General features: G+C 30.7%; 1 protein-coding gene across 1 annotated transcript in view; it reads right to left on the bottom strand.

Annotated features, from left to right (window-relative positions):
• LOC124531936 (vesicular glutamate transporter 1) overlaps window positions 1-25,658 on the bottom strand; it is a 61,164-nt gene that overhangs the window by 33,326 nt on the left and 2,180 nt on the right. Inside the window, exons 2-3 of the mRNA XM_047106515.1 lie at window positions 13,460-13,619; window positions 10,585-10,700 (exon numbers count right to left, since the gene is read on the bottom strand). Coding sequence (XP_046962471.1) covers window positions 10,585-10,652 — 68 coding nt within the window. The 5' untranslated portion in view covers window positions 10,653-10,700; window positions 13,460-13,619. The remainder of the gene's footprint in view (window positions 1-10,584; window positions 10,701-13,459; window positions 13,620-25,658) is intronic.

Here is a 25,658-nt window from a genome sequence, read left to right on the forward strand (position 1 = left end):
CAAATGGTGTGGACACCGGTTTTCATGGGTACGCCACTCCGAGGTCCCGGGTTCGATTCCCAGCCGAGTCAGTGTGGATTATCATTAGTTTTCTATGTTATCTTGGGTCTGGGTAAACACCCACCACCACCCCGTGGTACCGTCGTTACTTCTGATTTTCCCTAACACAAGTGCTTTAGCTACTTACATTGGGATCACAGTAATGTATGTGATGTTGTCTCATATTTATTTATTATTTATTAATATCGACCTAAAACGCCGTAAGCTCAAATGACCAAGTGTTTCATGCGAGGAAACAGGTTTAAGTTTGTTCTTACATTTCATCTTGTTTCAATTCAAAGTCAACATCATGAGAGAGAGTTTAGTGTACCACAGCCAGATTTTAACTCCAATGACCATTCTTATCTCTTAAGAGCCGAGATGGCGCAGTGGTTAGAACACGTGCATCTTAACCGATGATTGCGGGTTCAAACATCACTGAATATTCATGTGTTTTAATTTGTGTTTAAAATTCATCTAGTGCTCGGCGGTTAAGGAAAACATCGTGAGGAAATCTGCATGTGCTTAATTTCATAGAAATTCTGCCACATATGTATTGTAAATTTGATTGATTGATTTTGTATTGCACCAACCACATTGGAACAGCGTGGTGGAATATGTTTCAAACCTTTTCCCCTAAGGAAGCAAAGGCCTTCGCCTAGCACTGGGAAATTTACAAGTTATTGTTTATTTCATTTAAGAATTTAAGGAAAACTAGGCGACTGCATCAGATATTATTACATTGTTTATTCCCACACTATTTACGAGGACAACAACAATCCCTCATTATCATAGATCTTTAAATTTCGAAGATTCTCCCTACAGGCAAAAGGCCTTTACTATCTAACACAACTGCGAAATAACCATGAGTTATACAATTAACGAACGAAAACATATTTTGAATACAAACAAAGAATTCAATTTACCTCGTCATCTATAGAAAACAAGAATATTTTATCTGAATCGGTTTATTTATAAGACTTATTGCGCGACCCCCTGGCGCCCGGCGGCGCCGCGCCGTCCCGCCGGACAGACACACTGACTCCAAATCTATCGATCTCCCGAGATGCCATAAACACAATTGCCAACACCACAGTAACACAATTTGAGTTGAATCGTAAAATGGGCTGCTTACTGCCAAAATTGTCCGTTTTTATTCTTAGACATTAAGGCTGTAGCGTCTAGACGATACTTTTTTAGTTATAGATTTTTTTCTATTAACCCCATTATATTTCCTCAACTTTTTTGTTCAGGTTGCTAGTTAGCATTTTTGCAGTAGCCAAAATTGTCCGTTTTTATTCTTGACATTAAGGTTGAAGCGTCTAGACGATACTTTGTTTGCTATAGATTTTTTTCTATTAACCCCATTATATTTCCTTAACTTTTTTGTTCAGGTTGCTAGTAAGCATTTTGGCAGTAGCCAAAATTGTCCGTTTTTTATTCTCAAACATTAAGGCAATAGCGTCTAGACGATATTTTGTTTATATAGATTTTGTCTATTAACCCAATAATATTGCTTTAACTTTTTTTTTCCGATTTTATTAATTTGAACCAGCCACTACTATTTTACAAATTAAAAAAGAAAAATTAATGGTTAAAAAAATCACATACTGTAAATACATTTAAAGCGAGCATTATCACATAAATAGGTACAATTAACTTTAATTGAACTTACATAGTAAGTCTTCTTTATACTATAATTATAGATTGAGTGAAACAAAACTATTGAAAAAAAAAAAAAAAACAAAAAAATAGTCTATAAAGTGAGACAAAATCATATAATAATTTTCTTCTGATATCGTTAAACTTCATATTTCCAAAATCTGTAATCGAAATATTTAATACTAATTGTCCGACCGCTATACACGTAAGGCTTTTTCACAAATAAATGTATTTATACTTTATGGAAGAGATTTAGAATATTTGCCATTCAGTTGATTCTAAACATCCTTTTAATAGTTATTAACAAGTCAGCCATACCCCTCAGCCTCGGCTAATTGGGCGTCCCGCCGCAACGGGACCACAAAAGGACTGCCGCTTGCTCATTAAATTTAATCAACAGCCTCGAGCTGAATATTTTATCAGCCGCCGATCAGAAATATAACACCAAGTGTCAAACACGTAAACGAAAACAAACTTGATACAGTTCAATTAGTCTTGATACTATTGTAATTTCAGGGGATGAATACATCATGATATTAGGCATTTCAAATTAGACAACTATAGTTACACTATTGAGAACATATTCGCTTTTTATTCATATATCTATATTACTTTTCCTTTTTGAGTTTGCCTGAGGAACTGTCAAGGGAAAGCACATTTAAATAAAACTAAAAAAGTTATATGGGATTTGAATCGCGTATATTAATTATTTTTGACATTAGACCCGGGTCTACCCGTGACCACGAACGCTGTAAAGTGCTCGAAACGTCGGGATGTCATAACTAGTTTTATTTAAATGTATAATAATCGCGAAAATTTAAGACAACATTATGGAAAGCACATTTTTATACTTTGGTCTTTTTACACCTTTTTGAGTCGCCTTCAATATATGACTTCTTCTCTGGGCTTATTTTATGTACAATATAGTTTCCGTTTATTCTTGGCACGAACATTTTATAATGATCGCATAATGTAGTCACTTTTAGAAGGACATCAAATATGGCGGGCACAGTTGATTTTTTTTATTATATTTGAAATATTTGAATAATTTTAAGTGATTTCTTCGTATTGTTCAATTACGAATAATTTTAAAAGACAAAATATAAGCGAAACGCTGTCAAAAATAATAACTCTATCAATTAATGAAGCATTAAAAATATGCCTATTGTTAGTCAAGTCGTACAGTTAGACGAACAATGAATATGTTTTGAATCGAGATTTCGTGCAAATAATAAACAATTTTTAAGAAACAAAGAAATGTTTAACATAAATGTCTCAGGTTCACATTTCATCCCAAGTATAAGATGTTTTACTTTAAATTCTCACTACTGCATTTTCGTTTTGATATTTTAATTTTTAACTAGACAACTGTTTTTCCTTGCTTTATACAATTTTCATTAATGATTTCAAACTCTTTTTATTAAATTAACAGCTTGTGAATATTCTCGTGAAGCTATCCTATCCGTTTTAGGTTTTAAAGCTTATTTCTCAAACCTACTCCAATTGTGGTCATTAAAAATGTGCCGAAAAGGAGACGAATAACAAAAACAAGTTACATAAATAGTAGGAAATAAAAACATGAAAACTAAAGAGACAGGGTGAAATCCGCCATTATTGATTGAGATTTGAATGTACTATCCACTGAATCATCTTCATATTTAAACAGATAATTTATATATACGTACCTTACATTGAAGAATACAGAACACTTTGACCGGATGTCTAAGGTATCGTACACATATAAGCTCATTTCCGGCGCTTTTATTGTGCCTAATAACAGGATATGAAGTATTCTGCTACCTTTGGGATGTAAATTGGGGAAATATAATCGAACCTTCTCGATACACGTGTCAAATCAAATCAAATCAATATAATATTAACAGTATGTACTAATTTTACTAAAAATTGTTTGATAAACAATTCTGAATTTGGAACTGTTTCTAGCCAACTTCTTAAACTGAAGTTGCAAAAATAATCTTAGGTGTTAGAATAAATTTAATCTGGCACCCAATTATTTCTAGAATCATTTTATTAATAGGAAATTTAGTCTGCATGAAAAACTCAAATATTAGTGTAGAACACTACTTGATAATAATAATTAATATTACTTTTTATTGTAGAAGGAGCAGGAAACTTATTTATCGTTAAGGTGCGGCCAAACAAGTGCAAATAAAAGCTTCAAAATAAATTAGGCAAATTCATACACATCCTATCATTATTATTAGTATTATTACCATAGAAATGTTTATATTCAAATTAATTCTTTAGTCTTTATTATTAAATGTCGAGAACACTACTTGATGATAATAATAATTATTACTTTTTAATGTAATAGAAGGAGCAGGAAACTTATTTATTGTTAAGGTGCGGCCTGACAAGTGCATAAAATTATGTAGTATTATTACCATAGAAATGTTTAGGGACTGTTGATATTCGAATTAATTCTTTAGTCTTTATTATTAAATGTCGAGAAAAATGTTTTTGGACAAAAATGTTCCAAAGCTATATATTCAAATTTACAATATTCGCAATATCTCCAATTGTTTAGCGTTACGGGTTCTGTATAGGGCGAAAAACAAAGTGGCAGAGAGCAATTAATTTAGGGCTTCGTTGTGCAGCAGCCGCTTCGGGCTATAGACCAATCCGGTAATTGTCGCCGGCAATATTCAAATGGCGGAAACAATTAGCTTGAGTGCTGTACATATTATGCTGTACCCTAATACCCAATATGGATGATGACAAAGCGAAAGAAAATTTGATTTCACGGGACTCATCAGTCGAGGTGTTAATTATTTATATTTAGTTCACTATACATGTTCGCTTAAAAACAAATTAATTGAAAAAAAAAAAGAAATTGTAAAAATTATTAATCCTATCCCATTGGTCAATTAATCCTCACTAACATAACCAAACTTTACGCTTAATAGTGAAAAACACGCACAAATATTTAATTTTTCATATTAATTCCTCGATAATAATAATGTATTCTTTTAAAAATAAAGTTAATAAGATTAATTTATGTATCAATTCATAGTTTGTTCTGACGTGTATAAATGTTTTGCCTGTAATTTAACTAACCGATATAGCCATTACTGCCTTCAATTTTGTTTAATGTGTTTTGTTACTTTTTTTTTTAATTTTGTTTCGTTTAATTATATTTATGTTAGATTTTATTCATAACTGCCGAAGAAATTCGTCAGTATTAGTCTTTTTTTTAATTTTAATAATATGTGTCTAATTACCGGTGGAAACTTAGCTGATATGTGTAATTTTGTATATTCATATCCTATAAGTTTATCTTACTGTTTGTTTCCCTAAAATAAAATAAAATAAAAATAAAAAAATCTTTCATAGCAGCAAGTACAACTAGAGCAGATTAATTTTAATTAATTCGTCCTTCATTTACACGATGCGTATAATCCTTGATTAAATGTTATACCTTATATTTATACGGTGCGATATTACGTCTGATAATTGACGGGAAGCTCCCCCTGTCAGCTCGTCGAAAATCTCTTTTGTGTTTAGCGATAGCGTTGCAAAGTCTACTAATGTCTTTTAAGGACTTAGTGATTTAAACGGACTAAATAATGAACCGGCTACCCTTTCTCTTGCAACGCAATTTATGAGCTTAAAACGTTGGCAACCCTCACAAATGAAGCTGTCTCTACTAGAGTGGTTAGCGTTATTTGACAGATTTTAGAGATCTCAATTATGAATACCGTGATAATACATATCATACTTGCATACATATTATATCTTTTTTAATTAAAATTAACAGTTAGTTAATTACACTTATAAAATTAAACAATGGATAGTTTCTATTTTGGCTTGGTTTAAGAAGTAGTTTTAGTTACTTAAAAACACACTACAAATTTAATGTATTTCATTGAACTGGGACAAAAAACGATTATGTAATAAAAAACAAACTGCGTATTTATGCAACAAACAATAATAATACAGTCTCCTCGTAGCTATCGCCCTGAGTGCTTTCCTCAAGCTATCGATTTAACTTTAATAGGGGATAAAATCACAAAGATTTCCCTGAAAATATGTAATCTTGATTGTTTTTTTTTTATAATTATTCTTCACTTTTTTTACTATTATTTTAATTACAATTCAATTATTAACCATATAATTAATATATAATTTTATAATTATTATTTCCATTATAATATTGGCTATTGAAATGGCGTAGCTGAATATCTTTTAGCTCAAATAAGTAGTTTAGTTTTTTTTAGTAGATGCACATATTCTGGGTTGGAGCTCCTAGATAAGAATTAATAGCGGCCCAGAGTATGATATGCCCAGGATGTAAGGTTGCGTTTGCTTTTGCGTGTACGATGTCTCAAATAATATATTGTTCCATACTGATAAAGAGTTTATGTGTGGGAACGTTTATTCACGCACCATATTATTTTCTTTACTATTGGCGAGGCTATTGAGAAAAGTGTTAATGAGCGATAAATTTGTGTGTGCATTCCACCAACCCGCATTGGAACAACGTGGTGGAATATGTTCCAAACCTTCTCCTCAAAGGGAGAGGAGGCCTTTAGCCCAGCAGTGGGAATTTACAGGCTGTTGATGATGATGATGATGACGAGCGATAAAAAATTAGTATTTCAGTAGTTCGTTCAATAATCTCCATAAATTGCACACCAATTTTCAGCTCTAATATATAACCTGTGTTAGTGTTACAGTTGTATAATCCTAGAATCTTTTCTCTGTGTTATCAATCAATCATATTTCCGATTTATATTTTTCCGCAACGCAGTGTTGTCGATAAGATTCGTCTCTGAACACATCGAGCGGTCCGCATGACGACACAAATCCGGATTTGTTTGTTTGTTATCAGCGCAGAGCAGTCGTCCGCGGCGGGCTGCGATCCGAATAATCGTATTATATGTGTGTGCATTTGCTCCATTTGTTGAACCGCATCTTAAGATGATTGCCATTTATTTATTTCATAATATTTCGAGGATTGAAAGGAAAAATTTCAATTATAATCGAGTACGGTACAACTGTTTCTAAATCTTAATTTTTTTTTTAATGGACTTATTATTGTTTTTTTCAATACCAACTACGTGTGTATATTTGTAGTATTCTATAGAATATATATAAAGTAGTTTATATTTTATACTTTAATGCAACAATTTCAATAACTCTGCAACGCTTTTAAGGGATTGCTTGTAACGGATATTAGTTATTCTTAAAGTCACCTTTTAATATACCGCTTAAATAGTACCGCCAGTTATTTAAGTGGTATAATCTATATACCTCATATATCAAGTTAAAGGAAAAAAGTAATATTTAAAGATCAACTAAATATGAAATGATTTTCATTTTATATTTGTATTGTTTGTTTCTTGAACAAAGTTAAGAAATAAAAGGTTTCTTATAAATAACAAGAAAAGTAATTGTTTTCAACTTATTTTATGTTAGAAATCCTTATGACGTTTTATTGAAACGTATTATCTGATGACAATATCGCTGTGAAAGACATTCTGTTTCAACTACTATAAATTGAACAATTTTCTGTTTTTATAAATTCTCTTTCAATAGTCAAAAGCGCCAAGTGAGAATAAAACGACACTTCCAGGATTCACAAACCGATATAAAAATACCTTTCGACGACCTCTGTGGTCGAGTGGTGTGTACACCGGTTTTCATAGGTACGCCTCTCAAACGTTCTACGAATTTAATATAGAAAATTGTGAACTCAGCCGTAAGTCAGAAGCAGTTTATTAAATTTGATGGTAGATTAGGTCCTCATTAAACATAAGAGTTAATAATGAAAAAAATTACATACAAAGCTTTAAGAATATAAAAAATGTAATGGGCAAAAAATAAATTATAGGGTATTTAAATAAAAATAACTTGAAACTTTTCTTTAAGGATGTTTGAAATATCCTTGGCCTAATATTTTTTTGACCGTAAATGATCAGGAAGATATGATGCCTTACTATAACTATTATGTGTGAACATCTATTTTAATAATAAATTACCATAACTATCACATCAAAATATGTGTATATAGTTTTACGCTAAAATGACTCTAATCATAATGAAATTAAATAAATTTTAAATACAGGTTTTAAGGAATAATAGTGAAATTATATGAGGTTATATTTTCATGTAATATATTAATTTAAATAATTGTATTTAACTAACATGACTTTGTATTTTTAAATGTTAAGAAAGCGTAACTACTGAGTTTCTTGCCTGTTCTTCTCGGTAGAATCTACTTTCCGAACCGGTGGTAGCTTCACTTAATTGTAAAATGACGATTCAAAAGTGCTTGTAAAAGCCTACTTGAATAAAGTTTATTTTGATTTGATTTGATTTAATACGAATCTATTCATGACATCAATTCAGAACAAAAGTACCGTCGGTGTTTTTAAGAAACTGTATTAAGTACAAAGGAGACATACAATTCTGAGAACAAAATTATCAAATGGCCCTTAAAAGGTTTTTATGTTTAACAAAAGGATTTCTCAAATATCATAATTTAACGACGACCTTTTTCATGGGTACGCCACTCCGAGGTCCTGGGTTCAATTCCCGGCCGAGTCGATGTAGATTACCATTAGTTTTCTATGTTATCTTGGGTCTGGGTGTTTGTGGTACCGTCGTTACTTCTGATTTTCCATAACACAAGTGCCTTAGCTACTTACATTGGGATCAGAGTAATGTATGTGATGTTGTCTCATATTTATGTATTTACCTTTAGGTTAGTAACAATGGGCCAAGAAGGCCTAGTTAAATAGTGCACAACCCATGCATCTTTAATGATGTTTACCGATTCTGTATAAAAAAAGAACTTTCTCTTTTGATTTTGCCATCAAATATTAACTGTTAACACAAGTGATACGCCATTTAATATATACATTCCTGAAAATTTTACAATAGGGTTTTCTACTATGTTTGAAGAAGTTCTTCAAAATGTTGATTTTCCTAATATGAATGATGATGAAAACGACAGTCGTGTATATACCACTGGAGCGTATGCAACGTTAACATTTATAAATATTTTAGTATTTTAGGAAAAATAATGAATTAGAATCGCTATTGTTAGTGTCTAGCTTTACAAATACTAGCATTAAAAGTACAGATAAATTCTTATCGTACGCGCCAGATGATATAGAAATGACCGTTTTTGTTTTTTCTGACGCCACACCATGGTGGCTCATGTTGTTGGTCACGTGATATACATGTGTTTTGACCATTCGACAAAAGACCTCGCACGTCGTTAAGAGACTAGGACTAATAACTTAGTTAGTCAGTTTAACTTAATTTGGTTTATGTGCATATAACAATTAGTTGCAATTGTAAACTATTTTATCATAATTTTTCGTAGTTACAAATACAAATATGGATACACTTATTGTTGTTTACAATTCCAATTACTTTTTATGATTATGCAAAAAATATACATACATTTTATCATAGATGAAATATTTTATGATTTAAAATTTTACAACATTGAGATACTTTATGTAAGTTATGTAATTTATACTGTGTGAAAGTCATCAACTGTTAGCTCCATGCATTTTTATCGTCTTCATAATCTTTTGTTCAATACTGCCAACCTTAAAACTCAATGAAGTATCGTAAGGAAACAACACGGTATCAGAAATGCCTTCAGTATAAAGCATCATTTATATATACTAGGAAAAGAAAAGGACCCAAATGTATCCCCGTGGAACACATTTTTAGCACAGATCCAAAAGACTTTATTCCTTTAATAAAAGCTTGTTATATCTGTGCTAATGTGTATAATTTTTTCAATGCATTAAAAATATGTTGAAGCAATGCTATTAATCGGCTAATAAATGGTAAAACTTTATTAAATTTTAACAATTTAGAAAATGAAGCGTGGCCAAACTGTTATTAGAAATTACAGCCATATTATATGGAGCAATATTATAAACGATCATACCCAATATGCCATAAGTTTTTTTTTAGGATTTTAAATACTTTTCTGATATTTATTGCAGAGATATTTGAAATGAAAAATAAATCAATTGCGTATTAAGTTACATTACTATTTACCTGCATCTAATGATTTTAAGTGAAATCCTATTTTATTGGGAATAAAATCAAAATATTTTTCAAACAACTTTGCAACTTATTCTGAATTTGTATTTATTTCTCTGGATTTATATTTGTTTTTGTGTTCAATTTGTGTTTTCTACAAACGCTACCAATAACATCTTACGTGGCCTTTATGCTACGATCGAAATTTAAATTTTGTTCTTTATCTATAAAAATTAAGTTAAACGCAAACTGTTTTAAAAAATAGAATATTGATGACATGTTCTAAAAAGATTTTTACGATTTCAGTGCTTCATCCTACATAATTATATAAATCGCATAATTTGTTTCCATTTTTATCTTATTATTATTTGATACCAATAGTCGGTAAACTTTTAATTTGCATTATTATAAAATGATTTCAAATTAAGTTATTTTAATATTAATTCAATAAGATAATTTACACGCTAAAATTTTATTCTATTTTCTTATTATTGACCTACATCTTTTTTGTTGTTCTACATTTTCTTCGCTTTTCAAGGATAATTTTTGACCACAATGGTCCGAAGCAAAATTATTAATAAATGATGATTAATTGAATATTTTATTATTATTTCAACACATGACTGATGAACCATTTATTGTAGGAACCACAGATTATAAAAGTAACGTAAATATAAGTAATGATTATGTGTGTCATATAAAAATATAAAAGTTTTTTAAGTTTCGGTCTGGATTGCTAACTAAATTGAAACAATCTCTATACTATCCAGTTTGGCGCAAGCGACCAAACAAAAACTCTCTAAATTGCTTATTGTTGCAGCAAGTAAAAAAACTTAAGTAAGGACTTACTTGAACAAAAGAGGTTTGTTGGCAAAGAGGCCGGATGCCTTCTCTTTCGCGGCTTGGAGCCCCTGCATTGCGGCGGCCCGATGTTCCTCATGTAAACGCAATCCTTTATCTAATACCTGCCAAAACAATATATATTATTATGTATAAGACATATATACTCAGCATAAATTTATCTATGAACTCATTAACGTTTCTTCCGACACTTTGTAGGATTAGCTGTTCGATAGTAGCCTTTTGTAATTGCAAATTTTGCTGTTGAGAAATTAAATATGGAATGGACATTCATTGATCCATACAGAGCATAATTTCTAAGACGTTTGTTATACACCATGTGTCCAATAGCCTCTTTTAATGGATTATTATAAAAATGGTTGGTTACGATAAAAATGGAATGGAAATACTAGTATGACCAGCATAGAAAAAATATTTCAATTCATATCACTATTATTCTCGAATTACCTTTCCATATTACTATTGAAACAAAAATAAACGTATTGATAAATTCAATAATAAATGAACAAAATAAAAGCACAATTATTGATAATTTAATTAAAAGATACACAAATATGATTCCATAATTAATAATGGAAAATGTAGGAATTCCATCTCGACTAAATAGATTTCAACCCACGACTCAATCAGCTCAGCTCATTATAGTCGTGGGCGCAAAGTTCATTGCAAAATGTAAATGTCCTGCTGATTTTTAATTCTGCATACTAAAAGTTATAATATCGAGATTTCACTGAGGACTTCTTTAACTAGCTTGTGTGATGTTGTTTAAACTATTTGTTAATATCCAGAGATTTTTATGAAACAAAGAGTAATTTTATATGCATTCATCAAATAGGCGATTTATAGTCAAGGACGAAACACACGATAATCTTTATTTGACCTAACTTTCTTCATTACTTTCAACCCAAAGTTAGTTGAGCGCTGTCACTTCATTATATGTTTGATTACATTTCCCTCCGAAATGAAAACACACTTTTAAAAATCATTTTGTTGATAAGATATTCGGATCGGATAATTGATAAGTATCAATAATATAAATAGGTTAACATCGCTATTGGTGTTTCAAACTGTGGAACAATTGGGACAGAATAGCCTTCGTGTCAGAGCCTGAAGACAAAAGCTTGTAATCAATGCTTTTGCCTTTTGATTTTCAAGGTAGTTCTGCGAACTATAGAAAGGAATATGCTTCTTGTTTAGCTCAAGGATCACATCAAAAATGACGGAAATCAGCTGATAACCTAAGTAACTGATATAGCCAAGAGAATTTGCAAACTGGAGTAACAGTGGGCCTGTTGCAACAGGTTTTAATTTGCAGCTGAAACGATAATCCATCGGGTAGGCGAGTTTTTGAATGACTGCGTCTTGGCAAAAGCAAAAACCGATATCCTCATGCTGGGTCGAGTGATAACTTATGAAAACTTGCTAGAGCCTTTGTGCAGTGTTCGAGCCGTTTAAAACCAAGGAGGTTTGATGCCATGGCATGCATAACATTCATTACGGCGAGACATCATTTTTAGAAGAAAAAATGATTGCGCTTGGAGATTTCAACGTAAAACAATACTCAAAATTATTAGACAAAAAATATTATATCTCATAATTAAATTCGTCATTCAAAAGCAAGATATTCTTCTCATTTCTCCATCTTAAATCATTTGCGCGATCATGCAGCATTAGACTAACATGAGCTGACTATGATGAAACCAGTTTTAAAACTGATTGAAATCAAATTTACTAATCTGATTAAATCCCTGAACTCTTAGTAGTCGATGATTGCGTCATAAGCTGTTTTCCACCAATTACAATTCAGGTTAAAGTAGAACTGAAAATTGCGTTATTGATCACCGTTGAAGACTAAGTAAACGAGACATAGCGTCGCTATATTCTTAGATTTTTGTAATACATTTTGAAAACAGCTGATATTGGTCCACTAGATGATATCTGATCACCCTCTTTCCTTAACACTGGCACTATAGTAAGTAAAGGATTCTTAAAACGATAGCACTCTACTTATCTTATTTGTTATATTCATTGTATCTGTTTGAACTATTTAAGCTCACAATACATTGTAGTACTTAAGTAGGTTACCGAGTCTCGTTTGGTTGAATATTTGCTACCACCCATTTGGTGGTACCCACCCAAACAAAGCTACATTAAGCCCTACAAATAATTGTATTGAAAGTAATACTACTATAATTATATTAAGCAATTTAATTAATGAGTGTTTTATCGTATATATTCGTTATTCTTTCATTCATTTAATTTAATATAATGATTTATGGTAAAGTTAAACACTTTCCGTGTGCGGCCTTTTTAAGTGACCAGTAAAATAGTTCTTTTTTAGTAAATAGGTCAAGTTTTAAAGATATATGAAGGTCAATAACGTTTTCATATGATCTCTCTCTCTCTCTCTATGCATGACTACATTATATTATTTCGATTTTTAAGTTTTGTTACATGACTTTAATCTACATACTTATTTATTATATTTATCTCTTTTCCTAATACAGAAGGAAAATCATTAGCATTAAATTTGTCTTTTACTGAAATAATCTACGACACCAAAAAGCCTAACTCTCCGTTATCATTATTTAGGACAGATATTTTTTAATAGCAATAATTTCATTTTGTATATTTTGAAACAGTTTAATTAAATCTCCATAGAATTTTAAACTCTATTGTAGACTGAAATATCATTACATAATGGTTACGTTGTTCACATACCTATATGTATATAGCTATCTATATATCTATGCATATCTATAGATAAGTCTTTATACATCGAATATTATATCTGACAGCACTTATTGAATACAAAATTTCAATAGAAATATAAAAAAATAAAATTAAAATATAATTTACTTACATTTTTTCTGTTCCTAGGCGTAGCAGGTCCGTCGTAGCGTCTGTCGATCGTGTAGCGCCCCGCGCCGCTCTACACCGTAGCTACGGCTGCGCGTAACCCCAGCCGTCATTGGTCGATATTTCTACAGATCTAGATATACTTCCACCAATAGCAGCCTCCACTGTAAAATGGGCGGAGTTTTGTAATATTTCAGAAAATTTTCAGGAGACCCAAATGTACATAGAGTTAGTATCGACCCTTTCTGTGTTCATTGTTTGATTTGCATGAAACGTAGATGGTGAAAACTATGCTAATATCGTTTGTACTGATCACACGGTATGTCTAATTGATTCAAACATACACGCCAAAATGTATATAAATTGCATAATTACATTATTACAAATCCAAAATATTCATGAAGTCATGACTTTACTAATAAATAAATGAATCACTTGGTTCTGGTTTATAACGATTTTTTAAACAGTTTTATAAGCATATTTTTCCTTTATAATGTTTATTTTATTTATTTTTATAAATACAGACATACACAAGTATCTATCAATACATAATCGTGAATATTTCTATGCTTTTAAATAATATCTTGAGAAAAATTATCATATCGAATAAAAAATAATACCATTAGACGTATACGAATAGTATAAGAAAATAATTAAATAGTATTATAATATATGTAATAATGCAAGTTTTAATTATGAAGTTTTTTAATAACAAAACTCCAAACATTGCATATACCTTTAATCTGTGGGTGTTCAACAAAATCTGTAAGTGCAGCTACATTAAAACGCTTGCAAATTGCTTGTAATAGCTCATTTAAATTTTCACTCATGAATACTCTGCACCATTTATTATAAAGCGATTTTTTTTATTCAAATTTCTCTAAAATACTTTTATCCCCATTATTTAAATAGTATTTTATGTATTCTCAATGCTTTCAATTTAGTTTTATAGGTAATTTTCTGTTAAAAATAATTTATCATGCAATATTATTTCCAAATCTGATCATTAAATTGATTATAACATGCTTGATTACAAAAGGTATGTGTATATATATGTGTGGTACAATTAAAATATATTTCAAAAAAACATGCTTAACGAACATTTCATTCAATTATATGTAAGATAAACTCTTTATCTATAATATATAGATTTTCATACTGTCATCGCTATGAATTTAATGCTTGTGGTAATTAAACCAGAATAAGTATTAAAAAAGCTTATGTGTCTTTTAAATCAATTATTAGCATATTTCAATAGACACAATCTGCTTCACAGAAAACAATTTGGATTCATGAGGGGTCGCTCGACTACCGACGCAGGTATCGAACTTATAAAAAATATCTATGAGGCCTGGGAGGGGTCGCAGGATGCCTTGGGGATTTTCTGCGACTTATCCAAAGCCTTTGATTGTGTTCAGCATGAAACTCTGGTCAGGAAACTATATCACTACGGAATTAGAGAATGTGCACTCGACCTTCTGACTTCCTATCTTAACAATAGAATTCAGAGGGTTGACGTTAAAGGGACAAGGTCTCCTGGGGTCTCAGTTGGTATGGGGGTCCCACAAGGATCAATTCTTGGACCTTTTCTATTCCTCATATACATAAATGACTTGCCCTTTCTTGTTGGGAACAAACATGATATAGTATTGTTTGCTGATGATACCTCTTTGGTTTTTAAAATTAATAGGAAACAGGTTCAGTATGACGATGTAAACAATGCTATGTCCGATATAGTACATTGGTTTAGCGTAAATAATCTTAGACTGAATAATAAAAAAACTAAAATTGTAAAATTTAGCACACCAAATGTGCAAAATGTAAAACCCGATGTACTTATCAATGGGGAATCGATGGATCCAGTTGAAACAACTGAATTTCTTGGCCTTACTCTTGATGCCAAGTTACAGTGGCTCCCCCACATAAACGGATTGGCGGGTAGACTGAGTTCTGCGGCATTTGCGGTCAAAAAAATTAGATTACTTACTGATGTTGATACGGCTCGACTAGTATATTTTAGTTACTTTCATAGTATAATGTCCTACGGTATTATGCTTTGGGGTAACGCAGCCGCTATCCAAACTATATTTGTGCTGCAGAAGAGGGCTATTCGCGCAATCTATAACCTAGGAGCCAAGGAATCTTTAAGGCATAGATTTAAAGAAATTAAGATATTGACTGTTGCTTCTCAATACATATTTTGTAATGTTTTGTATGTACGGAAAAATATTAATGTTTTTATGAGAAAATGTGATTCTCATAACATTGGTACAAGGAACAAACACAATCTTGTTACTCCTGTTACTCGACTGCATAGAGTCAGTAACTCTTTTGTGGGGCAATGTATACGCTTCTACAACAGGATCCCAGAAAGCGTTCAAAATGCTTCTGTTGCCAAATTTAAAAAAATTGTTAAGGAACGCTTGTGTGCAAAAGGTTACTATACAATTAGCGAGTTTATGTTTGATAGCACACCTTGGGAATGAAACGATCGCCTCCTGGCTATTTCTAATCATATACTACTATGTAAGGTACATAAATGTACATAAATTTGACAAAAAAAAATAACAGAAAAAAAAAGACCCGCTGAGTTTCTTTCGCCGGTTCTTCTCAGGTCAGGGTGTTCCTTTTTCCGAACCGGTGGTAGTGTTTATTTGACAATCAATAAGTAAGTGTAATGCTTTTATATTGAATAAAGGAATTTGAGTTTGAGTTTGAGTTTGAGTTTGTCGGTTTTCTGCTTTTCAATTATTTAAATGAATTGATTGAGGGCTATAAATATAGTATCCATTTTCCTCTCTGTGTATCTCTGCTAACAACATGCGCAACTGCTGGAGCAAGGCTTTAAAAAAAATCAACCTGAGAATTATATCGATATAATAACAGCCTGTAAATGTCCATCAAATGAGCTAAAGCCAAGATTTGGAGCTCTATCTACTACGTTTGTAGAGTACGGGTTGGTAAAAACACATAGTCAATAGCTCGTGAACACAAACGATTATGACACATGCAACTATCATTTACGTTTACCTGAGTTTAGTGACTAGGAATTTGAGCAGACCCATCTAAGAGGGTACCATTCACTCATTACATTTACTTCTACGATAAGATATCATTACTCAACAATGTTGTTTTGTGGTTAAAAATAGATCAGGAGAAGTAAATATATTTTTATTGAAAATCATGCAAAATATCACATATACATGCCTAATTTTACATTATATATTTTTTACATAATTTTGCATTTGTGAATATAACTTGATAATAAAAATTGACTTTATTACATAAAAAGGAATCACAAGTAATTTATGTATGTGAGTATGTACATTACACACATACGATAACATGCATGTATGCAACAAGTATGTACTTCCATACTTGAGTATACTTGATAACTATCTAATTACAAGATTAAATTAAAATTAAATTATAGAGCTCCATCTAACGAAAATAAAAAACATGGTATAGATCCCGAAATTAATTACTTTAATTATCTAATTACAATTTCAAAATTGTATAAAATATAACCCTTATACAGGTTTATGTCTTTTTTATATTAATTTAATCGAATTGTTCTATCATGACAGATACAGCCAGACACAATTATCTCTAAATGAGAATAATGATCACTGTAATGCAAATTCATGTAACAATTTAACAGTAACACTTTTTTAATAATATAAATGTTTTCCTTTTATTACATTACTTTAAAAACAAATTGAACTACCTATACGTAGATTTAAGAATTTCATATTAGACTACGACTTCTTAAAAATATACTGCAAAAAAGGTCATTAAAAACAAATCAAATTTGTGCTGAGCTCAGAGCATTTACCCCCGCCTCGGCCGTTAGCTGACTCCGCTATAATATCGGCGCAATATCGGTCTGACTTCATTTCACGGCCAGAGGATTTCGCAAATGAAGTTTCCCCGGTCCACCGAGCATGAATCTGGATAATATTTCGTCTACAATCGTATTAAAATTATATTATGGATATAACTTTTTTATATATTATTCGTTGTATTGGTCGAAAATTAAAAGATTTATTCATTTCAAAGTCTAAAGAATGATACGAGTAATGCTTGTATAAATATAATTAATTATTTCGAAAAATAATACACTCTGTGTAATAATATTTAAAACCAAGATATATACATTTGTCGAAAAATAAGAAAGACTGAAGAAGAAGAAGTATAAGATCATGCTTATCTCTTTAGGAGATTTATTTTAGAAGCGAATAAGATACACACAAAAGCGCTACACGAATCTGTAGAATTTAGCTGATTTATCACTAAATGCTTATATATTATGAATACTTATAAATTATTAGCAAAAAAAAGTAATAATCGCAGCCCCAAAATATTCAATGGTTAAAGGTATTTCACTTTATTTTTCCAAATTTTTCTGTGTTTTCTTGCCAAACTATAGTGGCCAAAGTAGTGGATTTAAAAATAATGTCTTCTTAAAAAGCTATCTTTGTTAATTTTTAATCATTGAAGCTATTTTAAGAGGAGGCACTATAAATTCCACTTCATAAAATATGATATGTTGGAACCTGTACCATAGTGTTAGAGTTATTTTTTGTTACATATTGTATAACTATATTTTATTAGAATAATTTAGTTAATAATACTGGCCGATTGTCTGATACTGGCCGGTAAGAAAGAGAATGTCAAGAAACCGAATGCGGCGGCAATGTTTGGGGATATTTATTTTATTAATTTGAAAATAATGAGAATGAGAGGCTAAATTTTGATATAAAATACGGGATGTATTGTAAAACACGAATTAGTGGATAAAATGAATGTGAAAATTTGAGTTTGAGTTTGAAAAAAAAATAGGTTCCAACAACAATCTATTTTATGAAGTTTTATCAAATATATTTGAATTTTATTAAATTTTCGCTCAAATTTACCCTATACATTTTATTTCAATTAATTGTTCCAGTATAGACTGGAACAATTTCAAAAAAATTGAAATAAAATAATAAAAAATATACACAAAAAACTTGGACTATAGGTGTATTTCGATTGGTGTAGCGAAAATTTGATTTTTGCTATTATTTTTATATAATAGTACTAACGACCCGCCCTGTCCTCGCGCGCGTTCTATGCTGATACTAAATATACTACAAAATATCTTTATTACACAACTACAGCTTATTCGTCATTACACAAAACAAAACGTAATGTCCCTGCATTTTAAATCTGTATTATCTTCGATTACATCCTGTCACGGGCTGTATTAGAAATCTCTATAATTATCATTGTTCCTCTACCATAATGTGCTTGTAAACCTTTGTCTTGAAATACTCTACATATTAAAAAATACATAGGGACAGACAGACAGCTACTTTGTTTTATACTTTGTAGGGATACTCTTATTATTGCATTGTTAATGTATTTTCATCATTTGCTACCAACGTAAATGCTTAGCATAGAGGTTGCCTGAGATTGACAATGATGTCAAATATGATTATTATATAATTATTGATGATTAGTAATTGTCTGGTATGAGCCATTATTGTATGTAAATGTATTATTAAATAATTTGGTCAACGGGTCTATTTAATGTGTCATCTGAATATACCTTCGTCATCAATCCTAACTGTACAATATTCTATAACTCCTCGCGTGTTTCGATTTGCTTGTATATTGATTTTGTGAATTCAAGCTGGCTTCATACCAAATTTTATGAAATTCGATTCATTGGTTTGGCCGAGAAAGAGTTAAAGACTGCATCTCGATTAATATTATATTTTATAAAACGTGTTTGGAAGTTTTTTTAGACATTTTTAATGACAGATTATCTTCTGACTTCAACTCATAATCGTAATATTCAAAATTCGATTCGCCTTATGGTAATGTTGTCAATGGTGACCACGATCATAAGCTCCCAATGAAAAATGATAAGCTTTATACTGCTGGTTACATGTCTGACACTTATTCTTAAGAATTATTATAGTATCGCTTCCCCATCAAAGAGAAAGTCTACATTTTTCAGAAATAAACCATAATATTTTTTTGACATATTGATGTTATAATAAAAGATGTACTTGTCGTACATCACAATAATCGTCATAAATAAATAACTTCTCGCTAACGTGGCTTGACAAACTACAGCAACCCTCTCCAACCTCTGATTAATGCATTCTTTTATAACTTGAAACGTCAGCGGGGGGTAAAACGCAATCTAGTTAAATGCTGAGCTCGTGATTTTGTCCGCACTAATATTTTCAATCCACCGAAATGAATATTAATATTTTATTCAAATTTTCTATGCAAAGTTGTACTGTGTATGATACTGCCGTGGTATATCTATGACGCTATCTGCCTAAACTTAATTGTGAGCTATTTTTTATGACATAGGTGGCAAATGAGCAGGAGGCTCACCTGATGGAAAGTGACTACCACCACCCAAGGACATCAGCAACAAACTAAAAAAAATTAAAAACATTTTTAAGGAACGCTTGTGTGCAAAATGTTACTATACAATTAATGAGTTTATGATCGATAGCACACCTTGGGAATGAAACGATCGCCTCCTGGCTATTTCATCTCATATTAAATTGTTTATATAATATACGCGACAAACAAAAAAAAAACCCGCTGAGTTTCTTTCGCCGATTCTTCTCAGGTCAGGGTATTTTCTTTTCCGAAACGGTGGTAGTGTTTCAATTGACCATCAATAAGAAAGTGTAATGCTTCTATATTGAATAAAGTTATTTGAGTTTGAACAGCAGAGGGCTTGCAAGTGCAAGAGATATTTAGATAGATAGAGATTCTTTTTCTTCTTAATATGCCATCAAAAGTTGTAAATATATCAAATGACAGTTAATGGCATTTTTTTATACCCAGGCAAAATAATACTGATACAAAACTAGGATGACGGCGCAACACAAAGAAAGCACACAACATTAATATTTATATGATTTTAATGCTAGTTTTTCCATTAGTTATTGATGTTACTCCATCGAATGCAGTATATAAATATATTACATTTAATAGCATTACAAAATCTACAACATACAAATGATTTTGTTAAATTTAATAAAATAAATATATCAATTCTAAACAAACGATTACTTTGTATATTCATTATTTATTGTTTATCGTAAAACAAACTGTGTTGTGTTATGATTGAAAAAGAAAGAAAATAGTAAACGATCTCATGATCTCTGCTAACCAAACGCTTTTGTTGAATTTGTTGCACATATTTTAATAATTTTCAAGTTATTGTTTTCTAAACACCTCATAATATGTCATTAGTTGAAAATTAGTCATTCTTTGGGTCCTAATAGGTCCAAAACAAGATATTTTCCTTGAACTTTTCCTCACTAATAACAAATTAAATCGTCTACGAAAATAAGCACATGAAAACAGATCTGAGCACTTAATCTCCATATATCTTCTGTATAATAATAAAAATATGGATGTACATTTAGTACTAAATACTTGTACATGCCTAAGTGTCCTTTCGCTACATCGAGAGAGGCGGCCAACGAGCACTTACCAGCGATCGACTACTTTCAAAAAGCGCTCTCAGCGCTTATCGGCTTTCAACATTACCACTTTACAAGGCAAGGGGCGATATGGTTTTACTCAAATATATTTAGACATATCGTTTGAATTTTGTTCAATAATATGTCATTATAAAAAAATGATTCTATGACTTTATAACCTTCTATTTCACAAAGTATCTGTGTTAAAAAATAAAACATGATACACACAAATACACACTTGTTAATTATTTATGTATATTGCAAGCAGTTTTTTTTTTTTAATTAGGTCATACAATATCAATGCCTCTTCATGAATTGATATAGATTTCAATACATTAAATTATGATGTTGATGAAAAAAAAGTGAATTATTTATTTAAATATTTTAAGCTTAAAAATTTAATTGAAGTTATAAAAATACACGGACATAATTTTTATTTTTGAATTACCTTTTAAGAACTTTATTATTTTCTAAGAATATACTTCATAATTAAAATAATAACGAGTTTTTGAACAATTTGTCTTACATAACCTTATTAAGTCATGAGTTAAATTATAAAAGCCTAATTATAAATTATTAATAAACTTTTCTACTTTAGTTTCACATTTGATGGTATGGTTAAATCTTTATATAAAAGTACCTACTTAATAAATATATGCAATTTACAGTAAAAACTTTTTGATAAGCAATTTAATACAGAATCATAAATTTTGTTTTTATGTATGTTGCCCGATATAAATATTAAAAAATATATTCTTAATTCAAAATGCAATAGATTTTATCAGTTTTGTTTCCATTAAAAAAGTTTATCAAATATCACATTACTGCGTCTGGTGACACCTCATGACTTGTGCAAAAGCACCTCTTTCCACTCGATTACATCCCACTCCTCTACCTGGGGGCAACAGCTGTCTCATTCTAACACAAACAATATCCCTACTTCCATCCTGGTCTCCCTGCTATTTATGACTTATTAACTTCTCTAAGGTATCATAGCAACCCACCTCTCAAACGTTCTACGAATTTAATATAGAAAATTGTGAACTCAGCCGTAAGTCAGAAGCAGTTTATTGAATTTGATGGTATATTAGGTCCTCATTAAACATAAGAGTTAATAATAAAAAAAATACATATAAAGCTTTAAGAATATAAAAAATGTAATGGGTAAAAAAATAAATTATAGGGTATTTAAATAAAAATAACTTGAAACTTTTCTTTAAAGGTGTTTGAAATATCCTTGGCCTAATATTTTTTTGGCCGTAAATGATCAGGAGGATATGATGCCATACCATTATGTGTGACCATCCATTTTAATATTAAATTACCATAACTATCACATCAAAATATGTGTATATAGTTTTGCGCTAAAATTACTCTACTTGGTGGTAGGGCTTTGTGCAAGCCAGTCTGGGTAGGTACCACCCACTTACTAGTTATTCTATCGCCAAATAACAGTACTCAGTTTTGTTGTGTTCCGGTTTGAAGGGTGAGTGAGCCAGTGTAACTACAGGCACAAGGGACATAACTTCTTACTTCCCAAGGCTGGTGGCACATTGACAATGTAAGGAATAGTTGATATTTCTTACAGCGTCATTGTCCATGGGTGATGATGACCACTTACCATCAGGTGGCCCATATGCTCGTCCGCCATATAAAAAAAAAACCATAAAAAAAAACTCTAATCAACTCTAATCATAATGAAATCAAATAAATTTTAAATACAAGTTTTGAGGAATAATAGTGAAATAATATGAGGTTATTTCATGTAATACGAATCTATTCATGACATTAATTAAGAACAAAAGTCCCGTCGGTGTTTTTTAAGAAACTGTATTAAGTACAAACGAGACATATAATTCTGAGAACTAAATTATCAAATGGCCCTTAAAAGGTTTTTATGTTTAACAAAAGAATTTCTCAAATATCATAATTTAACTACGACCTCTGTGGTCGAGTGGTGTTCACACCAATTTTCATGGGTACTCCACTCCGAGGCCCTGGGTTCGATTCCCGGCTGACTTGATGTAGATTATCATTAGTTTTCTATGTTGTCTTGAATCTGGGTGTTTGTGGTACCGTCGTTACTTCTGATTTTCCATAACACAAGTGCTTTAGCTACTTACATTGGGATCAGAGTAATGTATGTGATGTTGTCTCATAATAATTATCACCACATAACAAACATTTATCTATTTATTTCCCTATCTGTAAATGTACGAATATAATTTGCAATTGGATAACGCCAATAACAGCCTCTCATGAGATACCATATTGGGATGAAATTGGATTAATTTCAAAGCGATTTTAATGTTGTTTAAATTAAATTCATTCATACAAAATTCACCTACCTAAAATAACTTCAAAAACACACAAATAAATGAACTAATACGTGTATTATTTCGTCCAAAATGATAGATTAATAAATCACTTATGGTTTTTTAACATAATATAGCATATATAATATATGCTATATTATGTTAAAATAAGGAAATAATTTGAAAGGAAAATTCGCTGTACAACAAAACGCATAGATTACGACAGTTATAATCTTTTAGGTTAGGTTAATGTATTTATAATTAAACTTTCATAGTTTATTATATTAAAATACTAGCAACCCGGTCCTAAATACACTACAGAATGTCTTACAACGCTCACAGCTTATTGGTCATTAGACAATACAAACCGCTATGTTCCTGTTTTTTAAATCTGTAAGATCTTCGAAAATATTCATTTAGGTCGAAACATACGCCAAGCACTCAGAGTGCAGTATTTTTTTCAACTTCATTGATATTGTAACCAAATTACATAAAACTATTATAAGTTATAGCCTATGTGTTATTCTGATGTTATAACCTATCGTTCAGTAGTTTTTTCGTGAAAGAGTAAAAACCTACATACATATGTCCATCCTTAGAAACTTTCGCATTTATAATATTAGTACAAAGTAGGATAGCATGGGAAGTAGGATATTCTTTTCTCTATTCTAGATTTGTTACAAAGCAAACAGTACTTACAACTTCATATACAAAAATAGAAAGCTAAACATAGAAGTGTGCAGGCAGTACGTAAAGTTTATTTTTCTTGAAACTCGAATACGAAATAAATCCCTGAACGCTACAGTTCCGCGACGGATCATGCTGTTTGCCGACCGATCGCTCCTCAGGGACGCTACTCAAGCGGTTTCTTTCGATGCAATAAAATCACGATCTTTAAATCTCCCAAGAAACATTCGACGGCTTTACAAATAGTATTTCGTTATTGCCGTAACTTTGCGAAATTGTAACTGCCATAAACGAATCTTGGAATATTTATACCACGTTTTACATTTAGAAGGTCGAATAATTTTAGTGTTTGAATTCATTCTCAAATTGATTTATTAAAAAATGCCTAATAGTAGGATTATGGTACGGTATGGTATGGTATATACTGAAAAAATAATTTAAGATTATACGGAAAAATTGTTAAATTTGGTTTTTTATCCATGCGTCCTAAAAAATCTTAATGTTATAAAAATATATATTTATTACTTCATGTAATTTGTATTTGGTTTACTACACAATTTTTTACCAGATAGCATCATAATTTAAAATTTGCAAAAAACTTGGCATTTGACTTATTTCAATCTTATGTGTACTAATACCATTAACTATTAAGTAATAAACATACAAACAAGCCTATAAATAAAACGTTATGTTAGTATTCGTTGATTTTCACGCAGAAACAGATAGAAAATACTAAGTTTAGTGCCGGTTTTACTTGCGTGAATCTACATTTGACATGACATTTCACTAGTGGCCATCTTACTTAATTTTAATTGTATTTGATTACAAAACTTTTACTTTTACTTTTACGTTTTACAGTTTTACAACTGTCATGCCATTTAAACACAACATTAATACTTTATTTGAAGTAAAATAAAGATAAATTTAACACAAAAATAAAGTTTTTTTTAATGTAATTCTTCATTATTAATAAATTATTTACCTCAAACTAAGTATACTTACGTATCATCTAAGAACATTGATAAATATTTTAATGTGCCGCCTATAAGAGAACCAAATCCTTACCTATGTTTCAGTTTCTACAAAATGAAAATAATATTATAAAACAAGAAAAAATAACCACAAACAATGCAAAAAAAGCCTTTCAAGATCAAAAAATCAGTGATCGCGTATATTTTAACAGATTTTAATTAATCATTTGCTACCATTGTACTAGCCATAGTCTAGGCTAGGCTTAAAAACAGTAAATTAAAACAAGTAATTATACAAAGCATATTTACTACTATTTGCATGAAATAATTTCGTAGTGTTGATTCTTGTAAAGGTTACAGAAATATACGTTTTGTTTAAAAATAATCGAATATTATTTCGTAATCATTAATCAAATATACCTCAATGTTTATGACAAGCTTTTGTGTCTGACTGTGAACAAATTACAAAACCGTTTGTTAAAATACAATAACAAAATTAATCAATACTGGTAACACATGTAATCGATATTCGACTATGTTTGTTACCTAATGTCGAAATGCGACTTTTTTTCTTTTCAAGATTTATGGTATTAATTGATTTCTTTTTTCGTTCATGATTCATAAAAAAAAATCAATTTTGCTATGTATGTGCCGTAAAAGGACAGTCTAAAAATTGTAAGAATAAAATGTTTAGTAATCACGGACGTTATAATTGTGGAAAAACATCC

Source organism: Vanessa cardui, chromosome 8 (assembly GCF_905220365.1).
Source record: "Vanessa cardui chromosome 8, ilVanCard2.1, whole genome shotgun sequence".
NCBI classification, from domain to species: domain Eukaryota; kingdom Metazoa; phylum Arthropoda; class Insecta; order Lepidoptera; family Nymphalidae; genus Vanessa; species Vanessa cardui.